Below are 15659 nucleotides of genomic sequence, written 5' to 3' on the forward strand. Positions count from 1 at the left end.
AAAAATTAGTAAGATCTAGAGCATTGTACTTGTGATGGCCCAGAAAAAAAAAAAAAAAAAAAAAAACTATATACATAGCTTAATCAAAAGTTTCTACTCAAAATACATAGATACTATTTATGTCACTGTACTCAAAACAAGCAAAAACAAACACAAGCAACAGAAATAAGCTAGGGAGATAAAATCAGAAGTAAATGCTTCAAATCTATTATGAAACAGGTGAGATACAAATTTAAAATTACATGAAGGTAGCCAGGAAATCTATACCCTCCACTGGTTATTAGGAAGCAGTCAATGACATTATTAGTATACCCTTAACCTCTGAGAGTATATAATGAAAGGAAATGGCTACATTTTGCCACAAAATGTTCTTACAATACAGGAAAAAACAGAAGAATAGAACACAAAGAACAATGTTTTAATAGAGAGTTGTGTTACTTGTAAGTTCTTTAAATGTATAGGAAAAGGAGCTTATGAACACAGTATTATACCCATGCATTTTGATTCTATAACATATATTTTATGAATTTCATATTTGAAAATACTATTAAATCTAAAATATTCAGTATTATATCCATGCATTTTGATTCTATAACATATCTTTTATGAATTTCATATTTGAAAATACTATCAAATCTAAAATATTCAGCATTATATCCACGCATTTTGACTCTATATCTTATATAAGCTAATATATAAAAATACTCTGAAAATCTAAAGTAAATCTTTGCTGATACATTTTCTATACAATCTCTGAAAGAGAATCTAATTTCCTGAGTATGTAAATATATAAACTTGATGAAATCAAGCTTCATGATGAAGCACCATAGAGTTTGATAACATACAACAAAATTTAAAGCAAAGATCATACTCCTACACCATATTAAAAATTTTTGTACTAAGCAGAGTTGTAAAAAGTAAGACACTTTAAATGAGGTTAAAAAATATTTTTTAAGCAGAGTTAACTGCTATACTAATACCATTTTTGTATACAATATTGAATGTATATATTAAAATCAGCACGTAAAATCTAAAAATTACTGTTTCAATTAGAAATTTCTGTGCTTGAAAAACTTTGGAGAAAGTATTTTTTAAATTATAAATTCATTCATGGATTTAACATGAGTAGTTTTTAACAGCTTCATATATCCCTGAAGTTCTAAGGCAGGCAGTAATTTGTAATTTTCGTTGTCATATATTTCACTTGGATACACTAAAAGACTCAGGAATACCAAGAGTTAGTAGGTACAAATACTCCCAGTCAATGTGAGTGGTATCTGAATTCTTTTTTCTGCTTATTTTTGAATGCAGAGTACTTTCATGTAATACCTGAAGCACAAGCTATTTTTTTAAATCATACTTCACTGCTTTAAAAATATGGGAAATGACATAAGACAGAGGAATCTCCAACTGTGCGGGTTCACAAAGAAAGGTCTCTGAATATCCCTTGTAAGAAAGTCAAAGGATTTAATGGTAGTTCAGGAGAAGGCAGGATTTTGGTACTGTCTATATGTACATCATAATCTAATAGGATGATCAGTAGGCAGAAGTGACAATTAGTTTGAGAACTCAAACTTAAATTCTGCTACTAAATTCTAGTATGATTCACATTAAATCAAAGCTAATGCACATCATTTACCTCACTAGAGAATGAGAGAAAACACTGCATGTATCTGCTTTCAGACACTAAAATGCAAAGTTCATATAAATTCCCTAATGTGAAATTCAAAACTAAAGTAGCTTTTGGTACAAATAATTCACCAGGGCAGTGATTTTGAAGGGGCACTGACTGCAATGCACAACTGTAGTAATTGCAGCTCAAAAACATAAACGCCATCTTCCTGCATTTGCATCAGGGAAAAGGCTTTCAGTCATAGCCCATCCACATTCCTTACCATCCTCCTCAAACAAGCGGACAATCAGAAACTTACAGATATACCCAAAGCCCACTGCCTAGACACAAAGTGAGAAATATTAATAAAAATAGCCTTGCAACAGACAAGAAGCTTCTGTGCTACAGACGGTGATTACCTGGAGGTAGGAATTGCAGTTGGTTATTAGCTAATCGAAGATGACGTAAAGCTCTCAGACGACCAATTTCTGGGCAAACGATTTCTAAGGCATTGTCACTAAGATCCAAACACTGTAGTTTTACAAGGGACCCAATGGCTTTGAAGAGAAAAGAAGGGTAAAAGCAAAATTAATTTGACACAAGTGTTAAGACCAATTTTTAATGCAATTACTCCAAGCTTAAATATTTTAATATTTAATAATATTACAGTGCTGACATAATAGTAAAAGCATATATCAAATTAATTTTTTAAAACATTTTTATTGCAGTATAGTATCAAACATTCTATGAAGTAACACTTCTATCTCAATATACTATAAACTTTAAAAAGATAAATAAAAATGTTAAAACAATGTAAAAACTACTTGAATAAACAATTCATGAAATGATATATAAAGTCTTTTTTATCTAACTAAAATGCTTAATTCAATTTATTAAATTTAGAAGTTATTTTATTATTTACCCAATGTCAATTTATCTGATAATAATTTACCTAACCATTATAAATATTTTAGACTTATTAAATTTAATTTTAACTGTTAACTAGACTTACTAATTAGAGGGAAAAAAGCTTTGAAACTTAATAATGATGCTTTATAATTAAAATTCTCTAACACTCCAACCAAAATAGGTTTAAAGAGACAATCTGTTCTACTATGATAAAGCACAGCTTTAACTCTAGCACCTCCTAACTACTAGTAAAAACTGAAAGTGTATTTACCTTCCGGAACCACAACTATGTTATTTGAGTGAAGATACCTAGAAAAAAGAAGGGAAAAAAAGTTATTATCACTTAGTACTTCTGCTAGAATTAATCACCCTGTAAAATGCTCACTTAGAAATTTATTGAATATAATAAAAGGGCCAGACTTTCTTTCATACCGTATTCTAAATGCATAGCACAAATTAATTAATAATACTTTGAGAATAATACTGTATGCTAGAAATGCAAATATTAAAACTATTTGCTAATTCAGTTTCTATTTTAAAAAGATACACAATAAATAATTATTTCTTAACCTCATAAAACACATTACTAGTTTCTCTAGTTCATTTTAAGTTATGCAGGTTTTCAACAAAACATCTAATAATGTTAAGAAAAATCAACAACTACTATGTATAGGAAAACACAACTTTTAGTTTTTAAAGGATAACGCCACAAAATAATCAAACCAAAGATACTTCAAGACAGCTAGGAGAACCAAGAATGAAGTGATTAAATACTCATCATTTACAATATCTGTAGAAATACTCAATTGCCAAAATATAGAATTTATTTCACAGTAAGTGGAATTTTGTAAACAAGAAATCAAACTCTTTCCTAAAAATAAAAAAGGTCTAACCCGCTGACAAGTCCAGGCAAGCCTAAGTAAATAACATTCCCCACTGAAGTATCTCTAGCACTCTCTGGTGGAGACTTCATGCAATTGTCAGCAGCCAACTATTCAGAGCAAAACAATAGTGACTGATGAAAATCACACAGTAATAATTTTAAAAATAAATCTGTAGCACTGATTTTGAGACCAGAGAACTAGATTTTCAAAACTACTATCTTATTATACCTCATAATCAACCTTCACATATTTGAAACAGATTTAGTCTTCTATAGTTTATAGCCTAATATCAAATGTTAAAAAGTCTATTATACAAAATAAGAAAGATACAAAATTAATAAATTTAAGAAGATTTCTATATGCTAGATTAAATCAATTCTGTGTGGGTATTAACCTTCTGGGCCTAACACAATTTAACCAATTAAACCATTCTATGATTCATTTTATTCCTTGCTTTGTGCACACAAAATGATTCCCTATTTTATTTTTTAAAATGAGTCCATATTTTAAGGTAAGTAGTCTTTAAACATTACTCTCAGGAAGCAATATCTAACTACTTAATCAGATTACTCTAAAAATTCTTTATGCCAGAAAACAATACATAAGTAAGTATACACACACACACACACACACACACACACACACATAAACACACACCTGCATGTGTTAAACAAAACGCAGAGTCCCTAGACACCAAAACAAAGAGATAACTGATTCTTCAGTAATCCGCAAAGTATTTGCTTCAGTTCTAGTTCTACCTGTATCTGTTCAGTTCAGTTCAGTCGCTCAGTCGTGTCTGACTCTTTGTGACCCCATGGACTGCAGCATGCCAAGTTTCCTTGTCCATCACCAACTCCCGGAAACTCACGTCCATTGAGTCAGTGATGCCATCCAACCATCCCATCCTCTGTCCGTCCCCTTCTCCTCCTGCCCTCAATCTTTCCCAGCATCAAGGTCTTTTCCAATGAGTCAGTTCTTTGCACCAGGCGGCCAAACTATTGGAATTTCAGCTTCAGCATCAGTCCTTCCAATGAATATTCAGGACTGATTTCCTTTAGGAAGGACTGGTTGAACCTCTTTGCAGTTCAAGGGACTCTCAAGAGCCTCCTCCAACCCCACAGTTAAAAAGCATCAATTCTTCCACGCTCAGCTTTCTTTATAGTCCAACTCTCACATCCATACATGACTACTGGAAAAACCATAGCTTTGACTATATGGACATTTGTTGGTAAAGTAATGTCTCTGCTTTTTAATATGCTGTATAGGTTGGTCATAACTTTTCTTCCAAGGAATAAGCGTCCTTTAATTTCATGGCTGCAGTCATCATCTGCAATGATTTTGGAGCCCCCAAAAATAAAGTCTCTCACTGTTTCCACTGTTTCCCCATCTATTTGCCATGAAGTAATGGGACTGAATGCCGTGATCTTAGTTTTCTGAATGTTGAGTTTTAAGCCAGCTTTTTCACTCTTCTCTTTCACCTTCATCAAGAGGCTCTTTAGTTCTTCTTCACTTTCTGCCGTAAGGGTGGTGTCATCTGCATATCTGAGGTTATTGATATTTCTTCAGGCAATCTTGATTCCAGCTTGTGCTTCATCCAGCCCAGCGTTTCACATGATGTACTCTGCATATAAGTTAAATAAGCAGGGTGACAATATACAGCCTTGATGTACTCCTTTCCCAATTTGGAACCAGTCTGTTATTCCATGTCCAGTTTTAACTGTTGCTTCTTGACGTGCATACAGATTTCAGGAGGCAGGTCAGGTGGTCTGGTATTCCCATCTCTAAGAATTTTCCACAGTTTGTTGTGATTCACCACTCAAAGACTTTGGCATAGTCAATAAAGCAGAAGTAGATGTTTTTCTGGAACTCTCTTGCTTTTTTGATGATCCAGTGGATGTTGGCAATTTGATCTCTGGTTCCTCTGCCTTTTTTAATCCAGCTTGAACATCTGGAAGTTCATGGTTTACATACTGTTGAAGCCTGGCTTGGAGAATTTTGAGCATTACTTTGCTAGCGCATGAGATGAATGCAATTGTGCAGTAGTTTGAACATTCTACCTATATAAAAGGACTTTAAAATGTCTGAGTCAAAACAAGAACTAAGTTATTCACTATTATCATTAAAATAAAAAAGTATATTTTAACACACTAAATTTATCTACATTATAATGAAAAGCAGTAGTTTAGAATGTTTTCAATCTGACTACACATAAGAATCACCAGTGGTCTTCAAAATATAGATGCCCAAGGCCATCTCAAGTTTTTCTGATGTGCAACTGATAAACAATCATCACTGGCAGAGTTGATCAGAGAGTAGGTGTCCTGGAGTCAGACAGTGTGTACCTTATTAGCCATGTGAGCAGGGGAAAATCAGTGACCTTTTCACTTTCTTTACCTACGGAACTGGAGAAAAATCGTATCAAGAACATAAGGATATTGTAAGGATTAAATGAATCAATAAATGTAAAGCCCTTAGAAAAGAATTCAGTGATCACCACTGTTATAGTTATTATTGTTATCATGAGTCATCTGTAATCAAAGGCTTGGCAATTTTAAGTCCCTTTTCTTAATTTTTGTAATTTCAAATAAGCTAAAATGGTGGTGCCCCAACCTAAGTGATTTTCATCAAGCTGTTTCTTCTACTTTAAATGATACATTCATCGCTTGTGAGAATGCATGACTTTGGAAAATGGTTGGCTGTGTTGTTTTTTTTTTAATAAAATTATAGATATTTACTTAACAGTATTATGCCAATGTCAGTTTCTTAGTTTTGACAAAAGTTCCACAAAATTGTATTAAGATGCTGACAACAGGAGAAACTGGATACCAGAACTCTACTTAGTATCTTTACAACTTTTCTGTAAATACAAAACTGTTCCAAAGTAAATTTTTTTTCATTAAAGGAACCGTCATTTATTTCCAGTCATAATTAAACAGGGACCAGATTTACCCAGTTGCTATAAAGAATAAGAAAACTGAATGGATTATATGAAACAATTATTTTCGGATACTGACAAGAGGCAGCTAGAAAGAGAAAAAACAAGTGAGGTGAGCAACTCACTTGTTGCTCACAACAAACTATGGCAAATTTGCCTAGAGGCAAATTGTGGACCGTGGATCCCAAACAAAGAATGTAAGTCTCACTGAGTTATGAAGATACATAGCAGAGTTCAGGGAACTCGAGGCAGCTAGAAAGTTGTTCAGTACAGTTCTGGAGGAGAAGGCACTATGAAAAAAGAAAACAAAAAAACAAAACTTCAAGGCAAACTTTGACTCCTACTTTAATTCTAAACTGCATTCCAGGCAAAAAGTAACTGAAAACCTAACAGCTGGACAGTCCACAGAATTCATAAAGGGCTAGAAAGCACTCAAGTTCTGAGCAGCGAGGGTACCAAATCCTTGTTGATCACGTTGTGCATTTAAATGAGATCCTCGAAAGGCCTTCTGCGGGTAATAGGGCTAAACTATCCCTACAGTAGAGGTTACTCTAGACCTGTCCTAACAAAGCATAAAGACAGGCCATGAAAGGATCAAACTAAATCACAAATAATTTTCAAGCCAGAACAAAGCACCACAAAGAGGAAGACAACAAAGTGTAACACTCAATAACTGACATTTAGAAGGCCAGCATCTAGTGACAAAGTGCTGAGAATCAGGAAAATGTGACCAAAACCAGGATAAAAAATAGTTAACACAAATATACCTGATGTGACATAGATAGAGCAATTAGCAAATAAAAACTTTAAAACAAAAATAATAATTATATTCAGATATTCAAAGAAAAGCATTAACATTGTAAGACAAATGTTAACATATAAAGAAGAACCAAATAGCACTTCTAGAGGTCAAATATAAAAAATAAAAATCTCACTAGGTGGGATTAACAGCAGATTAGATATTGAAGCAGAAAATATTACTAACTCTGAAGACAGAGAAACATAATTTGTCCTAACTGAAGCACATTAAAAAAAATAAAAATAAAAAGACTGAAAAGAACTGTTAACAGTGTGTCAGTAATTATGGGACAATATCAAACTAACAGCAGCTAAGAGTCCCAAAAGAAATAATGTTTATAAATATTCCAAATTTGACACAAGCTATAAAGACACAACCTTTCAGGGATCACAACCTTGTCATGTTGAAGGGGCTTGCGTAATTCAATGAAGCTATAAGCCATGCCACGCAGGGCCACGCAAAACAGATGGGTCATGTTCTCAATGGAACAACTGACTGGTTCAAATTTGGGAAAAGAGTAAGACAAGCTGTATACTGTCACCCTGAATATTTAACTTATATGCAGAGTTTATCCTGGGGCTTCCCAAGTGGCACAGTGGTAAAGACTCCTCCTGCTTAATGCAGGTAATGCAGGAACAGCGAGAGACGTAGGTTTGATTCCTAGACTGGGAAGATCTCCTGGAGAAGGAAATGGCAATCTGCTCCAGTTTTCTTGCCTGAAATATTCCATGGACAGAGGAGCCTAGTGGGCTATAGTCCAGGGGGTCACAAAGAATCGGACATGCCTGAGTGACTGAGCACGCACAGACACACAGAGTGCATCATGCAAAATGCCAGGCTGTATGAATCACAAGTTGGAATCACGACTGCCAGGAGAAGTAGCAACAACCTCAGATATGCAGATGGTACCATTCTAGTGGCAGAAAGTGAAGAGGAACTAAAGACCCTCTTGATAGGTATACAAAGGGAGAGTGAAAAAGCTGGCTTGAAACTCAATATTAAGAAAACTAAGATGGGCATGCAGTCCTATCATTTCATGGCAAACAGAAGGGGAAAAAGTGACAGATTTTCTTTTCTTGGGCTCCAAATTACTGCGGACGGTAACTGCAGCCAGGAAATTAAAAGATGCTTGCTCCTTAGAAGGAAACCTCTGACAAACTTAAACAGTGTATTAAAAAGCAGAGACATCAGTTTGCTGACAAAGGTTCATATAGTCAAATCTATGGTTTTCCCAGTAGTCATGTATGGTTGAGAGTTGGACAATAAAGAAGGCTGAGTGCCAAAGAACTGATGCTTTTGAATTGTGGTGCTGGAGAAGACCCTTGAGAGTCCCTTGAGAGCCAGTCAATCTTAATGGAAATCAACCCTGGGTATTCACTGGAAGGACTGATGCTGAAGCTTAAACTCCAATATTTTCATCACCTTATGTGAAGAGCTGACTCATTGGAAAAGACCCTGATTCTGGGAAAGATTGAAGGCAAAACGAAACAGGAGCAGCAGAGGATAAGATAGTTAGATGGCATCATCGACTCAATGGACAGGAATCTGAGCAAACTCCGGGAGATAATGGAAGACAGAGAAGCCTGGTGTGCTAGAATCCATGGGGTCACAAAGCATCGGACACAGCTTAGCGACTGAACAATGATAACAACAAAGACAAAATCCAAGATGCTCAATGAATGTCAAGGATAATCATATGTCAAGAGAATCATAACAAATTCCTGAAAACCAATATAGGAAATAGAAATTCTTCAAAATAGCCCAAGGAGAAAAGACACTTTACACACTGTGGAAGAAATATAGGAATGCCTCTTCAGAAAGTATGCAAGTCAGAAGACAAAGAACACCAAGAAAATGTTGAAAGGAAAGAAGTAACTGGCAACCAAGAACCCTAATTCCAAAAGACTATATATATATATACACACACATATATATACACACACATATATATACACATTTATATGTATATATATTTCAGAATTATGAAGCAGAATGTAAAGTAAAAAACTATACAACTTTTAGCAGAGTAAAAAACTATACAACTTAAAAAGCAGAGACATTACTTTTCTGACAAAGGTCTGTCTAGTCAAAGCTATGGTTTTTCCAGTAATCATGTATTATTGTAAGAGTTGGACTATAAAGAAAGCTGAGTGCCAAAGAACTGATGCTTTTGAACTGTGGTGTTAGAAAACTCTTGAGAGTTCCTTGGACTGCAAGGAGATAAAACCAGTCAATCCTAAAGGAAATCAGTCCTGAATCTTCACTGGAAGGACTGACACTGAAGCTGAAACTCCAATACTTTGGCAACCCGATGCGAAGGACTGACTCCTTGGGAAAGACCCGATGCTGGGAAAGACTGAAGACAGAAGAATAAGGGGATGACAGAGGATGAGATGGTTGGATGGCATCACCAACTTGATGGACATGAGCTTGAGCAAGCTCCAGGAGTTGGTGATGGACAAGGAAGCCTACCATGCTACAGTCCATGAGATTGCAAAGAGTCAGGACACGACTGAGTGACTGAACTGAACTGAAGAACTCTTAATTCCAGAAGGCAATATATATATATATTTCAGAATTATGAAGACGAATGTAAAGTAAAAAACCATACAACTTTTAGAGGAAAAAAGCAGAAGAAAATCTTTACAGCCTATGATTAGAAAACATACTTGATACTAAAAACATGACACTTAAAGCAAAAATTGTTAATGTGGACCTCACCAAAAGGTAAAACTTTTGCTCTGCAAAAGAACATGAAAATAGAAAGTATACAATGGGAGAAAATATCTGTAAAGAACATATACAACCAAGGACGGGTTTCCAGAATATATAAAGAATTTTTAAAATTCTTACAACTAAAAAAATGTAACCAAATAGAAAATGTACAATAGCCAAGAACAGACATTTCACTGAAGAAAAGATAAAGATGACAAGTATTCTAAAAGATGTCAACTGTTATTAGGCATTAGAGAAATACAAATTAAAATCACAATTATATAAAACCACACACCTATCAAAACGAAAAAAAAATTTAAATAATAACATCAAAATAACACTGGTGAGATGTGGAGAAATTGAAACAATCACATACTACTAGGGGAGAATGTAAAATGGTACAGTCGATCTGGAAAATTATTTGGGAGTTTTTAATGAAACTACAAATTCAGATGAAAAGTGGCAGAGTAAGGACTTCCAAAAATTCTCTTTTCATAAAATTAACAAGAATACTGCCAAAAATTATTCATAAGCTACATATACAAAACTTTGGAAATTAAAATCAAAGACTTGCAGTAATACAGGGAGGTTTATTTAAGAAAAACAGCAAAAATCTCAGTAAGAAGACTAAGTTGTGAACTTTGGGGCATTTTCACTTGCCCCAGTCCTGCCTGCAATTCTCCAACACTGCAGAGGCCTGGAAAAACACTTTGATTGCTTTTCACTTTAATTGCAGTAGCCTGGCCAGCACCAGAAGGGACAGAACCAAGCTGGAGTTCACTCCCAGAGAACTGTCACTTGCAAGTCTGTTTTTAACTTGATCTGACTACAAGCTTGCCCAGTACAAAAACACTTTCCCCAGTTAAGATAAATTACAGGCAACTGTTTTAACTTCACTGCTGCCTAAGACAGTAGATAACAGCTGGAGCAAACAACAGACAACCAAAAACCTTAAACACAAAAGTTGGGGAAGGAGATTTACAGAGGAACTTTGAAAAACTGGCATATTTCTAGAAATCTACAAGGTCACATGCATGCCCAGAGTTTTACATATGCTCAGGAAAAGACCTGAGAAACCCTAAGCTCTCAACTCTGCTGGAACTGAAGTATTTCATAAGAAATGAAGAAGGGCTTCCCTGGTAGCTCAGATGGTAAAGAATCTGCCTGCAATGCAGAAGACCTGGGTTTGATCCCTAGGCTGGGAAGATCCCCTGGAGTAGGGAATGGCTACCCACTCCAATATTCTTGCCTGGAGAATCCCATGGACAGAGGAGCCTGGCAGGCTACAGTCCATAGGGTGGCAAAGAGTCAGACACGACTAAAGTGATTTAGCACACACAGCACACAAAAGAAGTGAAGTCTAAAGCAAAGCTGTCAACTGTCTACCTAACTGAGAGGGGAAGGCATGCTACAATACATACACAGAGACCTCAGCAAAGACTGGGAGACTTAGCAGATTCAGGTAGTTAAAGAAATTTCTGCTTAAACATTAGCTGACCACTAAAGTAACTGACCAGATACTTAAAAAAAAAAAAAAGAATAAAAAGGAAAGAAAGGAAAAAAAAAAAAAGAACAGAGTGTAGAGGAACTCTTTCTATAAGACCAATACAATTGTGATACCAAATCCAAAGACATAACCAGAAAAGACTACAGACCATTATCTCTTATGAATACAGACACAAAACTTTTCAACAAAATACTAGCAACCCAAATCCAGCAACATATAAAAAGGATTACACTCTGTGACCAAATGGAAATTGTCACCAGTAATGCACAGCTGGTTCAACATACAAACATTAATAAAAACATATGATCATCTCAATGGATGAAAGAAGGAAAGATTATCTGAGAAAATCAAACACCTTTTACACTAAAAACAGAAAATAAAGTAATTTCCTCAATTACATACAGGGGACCTATGAAAAATCTAAAGCTATCAACACAAAGATGTCCAGTCTCATCACTTCTACTTAACATTCTATATTCTAGCCAGGGCAACTAAGCAAGAAAAAGAAATAAAAGCTACATAGATCAGAAAGGAAGAAATACAACTCTTTATTGGTAGATGACTTGATCTTGTTTACAGAAAATTGGAAGGAATTCAACAAAAATAAGAAAGAGCTAATAAATGAGTCTGGCAAGGTTGAAGGATATAATATCAATATATAAAAATCAACTGTACTTTTATACTGTTGTTGCTGTTTTAGTTGCTAAGTCATGTCTGACCTTTGAATCCCCATGGACTGAAGCCTGCCAAGCTCCTCTGTTCATGGGATTTCCCAGACAAGAATTTTTATATACTAGGCACTAAACAATTCTAAAGGGAAATTAAGAATATAATTCTATGTACAAAAACATCAAAAACAATAAATTTAACAGGAGAAATTCAGCATTTTTTTAAATTTTATTTTATTAGTTGGAGGCTAATTACTTCACAGCATTTCAGTGGGTTTTGTCATACATTGACATGAATCAGCCATAGAGTTACACGTATTCCCCATCCCGATCCCCCCTCCCACCTCCCTCTCCACCCGATTCCTCTGGGTTTTCCCAGCCCACCAGGTCTGAGCACTTGTCTCATGCATCTCACCTGGGCTAGTGATCTGTTTCACCAAAGATAATATACATGCTGTTCTTTCGAAACATCCCACCCTCACCTTCTCCCACAGAGTTCAAAAGTCTGTTCTGTACTTCTGTGTCTCTTTTTCTGTTTTGCATATAGGGTTATCGTTACCATTTTTCTAAATTCCATATATATGTGTTAGTATGTTGTAATGTTCTTTATTTTTCTGGCTTACTTCACTCTGTATAATGGGCTCCAGTTTCATCCATCTCATTAGAACTGATTCAAATGAATTCTTTTTAACGGCTGAGTAATATTCCATTGTGTATATGTACCACAGCTTCCTTATCCATTCATCTGCTGATGGGCATCTAGGTTGCTTCCATGTCCTGGCTATTATAAACAGTGCTGCGATGAACATTGGGGTGCATGTGTCTCTTTCAGATCTGGTTTCCTCAGTGTGTATGCCCAGAAGTGGTATTGCTGGGTCATATGGCAGTTCTATTTCCAGTTTTTTAAGAAATCTCCACACTGTTTTCCATAGTGGTTGTACTAGTTTGCATTCCCACCAACAGTGTAAGAGGGTTCCCTTTTCTCCACACCCTCTCCAGCATTTATTGCTTGTAGACTTTTGGATAGCAGCCATCCTGACTGGCGTGTAATGGTACCTCATTGTGGTTTTGATTTGCATTTCTCTAATAATGAGTAATGTTGAGCATCTTTTCATGTGTTTGTTAGCCATCTGTATGTCTTCTTTGGAGAAATGTCTGTTTAGTTCTTTGGCCCATTTTCTGATTGGGTCATTTGAAACTCAGCATTTTTACACTAAAAAGTGTTCAATGTTCAAAATATAAAATTGTTGAAAGAAACTGAAGACCTAAATAAATAGAAAGATATCCCACATTCATGGATTAGAAGACATAATACTGTTAGGATGGCAGTAATCCACAAACAAACAAACAGTCAACACAATCATTATCAACAGTAATAGTTGGCTTTTTTTTTTTTTTTTATAAATTGAGAAGCAGATCTTAATATTCACATGGAAATGCAAGGGATTTAGAATAGCTAAAATCATTTTGAAAAATAAGAATAGTGTTGGAGGAGCCATACTTCTCAATTTCTAAACCTATTACAAAGCTAGAGTAATCAAGTCTCTGTGGTACTGGCAAAAAGATAAGACATACAGATCAACAGAATAGAATTGAGAATCAAGAAATATGCCTATGTGCCTATGTGCCCTGGGAAAAGAACAGCCATCTCAATAAATGGTGGTAAGATAACTAGATATCCCAAACAAAAATAGAACTTTAGATCTCTGCATCACATCATATGCAAAAATTAACTCAAAATGTATCAAGACTTAAATGTAAAAGCTAAAATTATACAATTTAAATAAGAAAATGGAGGTAAATCTTCATGACACTGGATTAGAATGTCTTTCAGACATGATAACAAAACACAAGCAATTTATCAAAAAAACTAAAAGGTAAATCATAGAATAGGAGAAAATGCTTGCAAATCATATATATGATAAAGGTTAGTATCCCAAATATATAAAACACTCTTAGAACTGAACAACAAAAAGACAACTCTTGTAATTTTTAAATGGACAACAGGTTTGAATAAATATTTTCCCAAAGAAAACATACAATGACCAATAAGCACATAAAAAGACATGATTAGTCATTAGAAAAACTACAAATGAAAACTATAAGAAACCGATTTACACATCCTAGGGTGACTATAATCAAAAGTACAGAAAATAACAAGTGTTGATGACAATGTGGAGAATCCTCACATATTGTTGGTAGAACTACAAAATAGTACAGCCTCTTTGGAAAACACTTTGGCAGTTCCTCAAATGTTAAACATAGTTACCACTGCATTCCACTCCTAGGTAGAAACTCCAGAGAACCAAAAATATATGTTCATAATCAAACTTCTACATAAATGTTTACAACTGCATTATTCACCATAGCCAAAATGTGGAGATAAGCCAAATCTCTACTGACTAAAAAATGGATAAACAAAATGCTGTATATCCATGCAATGGAATATTATTCAGCCATAAAAAGAATGGATTCTGAAATATGCTACAACATAGATGACACATGCTATGCTAAAACAGCCAGACATAAATAGTCACATACTGCATGATTCCACTTATATAAAATGTCCAGAATAGGAATATCCATAGAAATAGAAAGCAGATTATTGGTCACCAGGGAGTTACAAGGAATTAGGAGAGGGGAATGATTATTAATCATCATTTAGGGTGATGAAAATGTTCTGGATTAGACAGTGATAATGGTTGCACAATCTTCTGTATATACCAAAACCAATGAACCATACACTTTAAAAGTGTATGATTAAAATTTTATGTAAATCATATTTCAATTTAAAAAATGAAACAAAGAATTTTCATATGATTCAGCAATTAAACTCTTAAGCATTTATCTCAGAGAAATGAAAACTTACTCATATGCAAAAAAAACATGTACATGAATGTTCATAGGAGCTTTATGCATAATAGCTAAAAATGAAACTAGTATGTCCTTCAATAGGTGAATGGACAAACTCTATTACATCCATCCTGTGAAATGTAACTCAGCAACATAAAGGAACTACTGCTACACGCAACTACTTAAATAGGTCTCAGGGGAATTATGCAGAATGAAAAAAAAGCTAGCCCTGAAAGGTTACATACTGTATGATTTATAAAACATAAAAAATTAAACTGACCAAGTTATAGAGATGGAGAACAGAGTAGCAGTTGCCAGGGTTTGGGGACATGGGGAATGTTTTATAAACATTTTATAAAATGTTTATAAATGTTTTATAAAATGTTTATAAATCACTTTATAAAAATGATTATAAAAGGGTAAAAAAATTAGGAAAATGGAATAATATCAGTAGATTGTAGTAATGTCAATTTCCTGGTGGTGATCTTATACTACAGTTACGTAAGACATGAACACTGGTAGAACCTAAAAGAGTATACAAGGATGTTTATGAATTACTTCTTATGTGTGATACCACCATTATCTCAAAGCAAAAAGTTCAATTTTTTAAAAAAAGGACAAATGAAGACTTTTTTCCAAGCAAACCAAACTGAGAGAATATAGAAGCTAATATAAAAAGACATTTTCTCATTTTTAAGTTTCTTTAAGAATTTAAATGCAAAATTTATGTAATAGTGTATTCACCAGTTACCAATTTTATCTCTCAGCTACAAATCT

The 15659-nt window shown here is 34.5% G+C and overlaps 1 protein-coding gene across 3 annotated transcripts in view; it reads right to left on the minus strand.

Annotated features, from left to right (window-relative positions):
- LRRC28 (leucine rich repeat containing 28) overlaps window positions 1–15659 on the minus strand; it is a 206388-nt gene that overhangs the window by 157527 nt on the left and 33202 nt on the right. For all 3 annotated transcript variants that reach the window (XM_065906676.1, XM_065906675.1, XM_065906674.1), the window contains exons 4-5: window positions 2793–2830; window positions 2032–2169 (exon numbers count right to left, since the gene is read on the minus strand). In XM_065906676.1, coding sequence (XP_065762748.1) covers window positions 2032–2169; window positions 2793–2830 — 176 coding nt within the window. The remainder of the gene's footprint in view (window positions 1–2031; window positions 2170–2792; window positions 2831–15659) is intronic.

The sequence above is a fragment of the Muntiacus reevesi genome, chromosome 15 (assembly GCF_963930625.1).
Source record: "Muntiacus reevesi chromosome 15, mMunRee1.1, whole genome shotgun sequence".
Classification (NCBI taxonomy): Eukaryota; Metazoa; Chordata; class Mammalia; order Artiodactyla; family Cervidae; genus Muntiacus; species Muntiacus reevesi.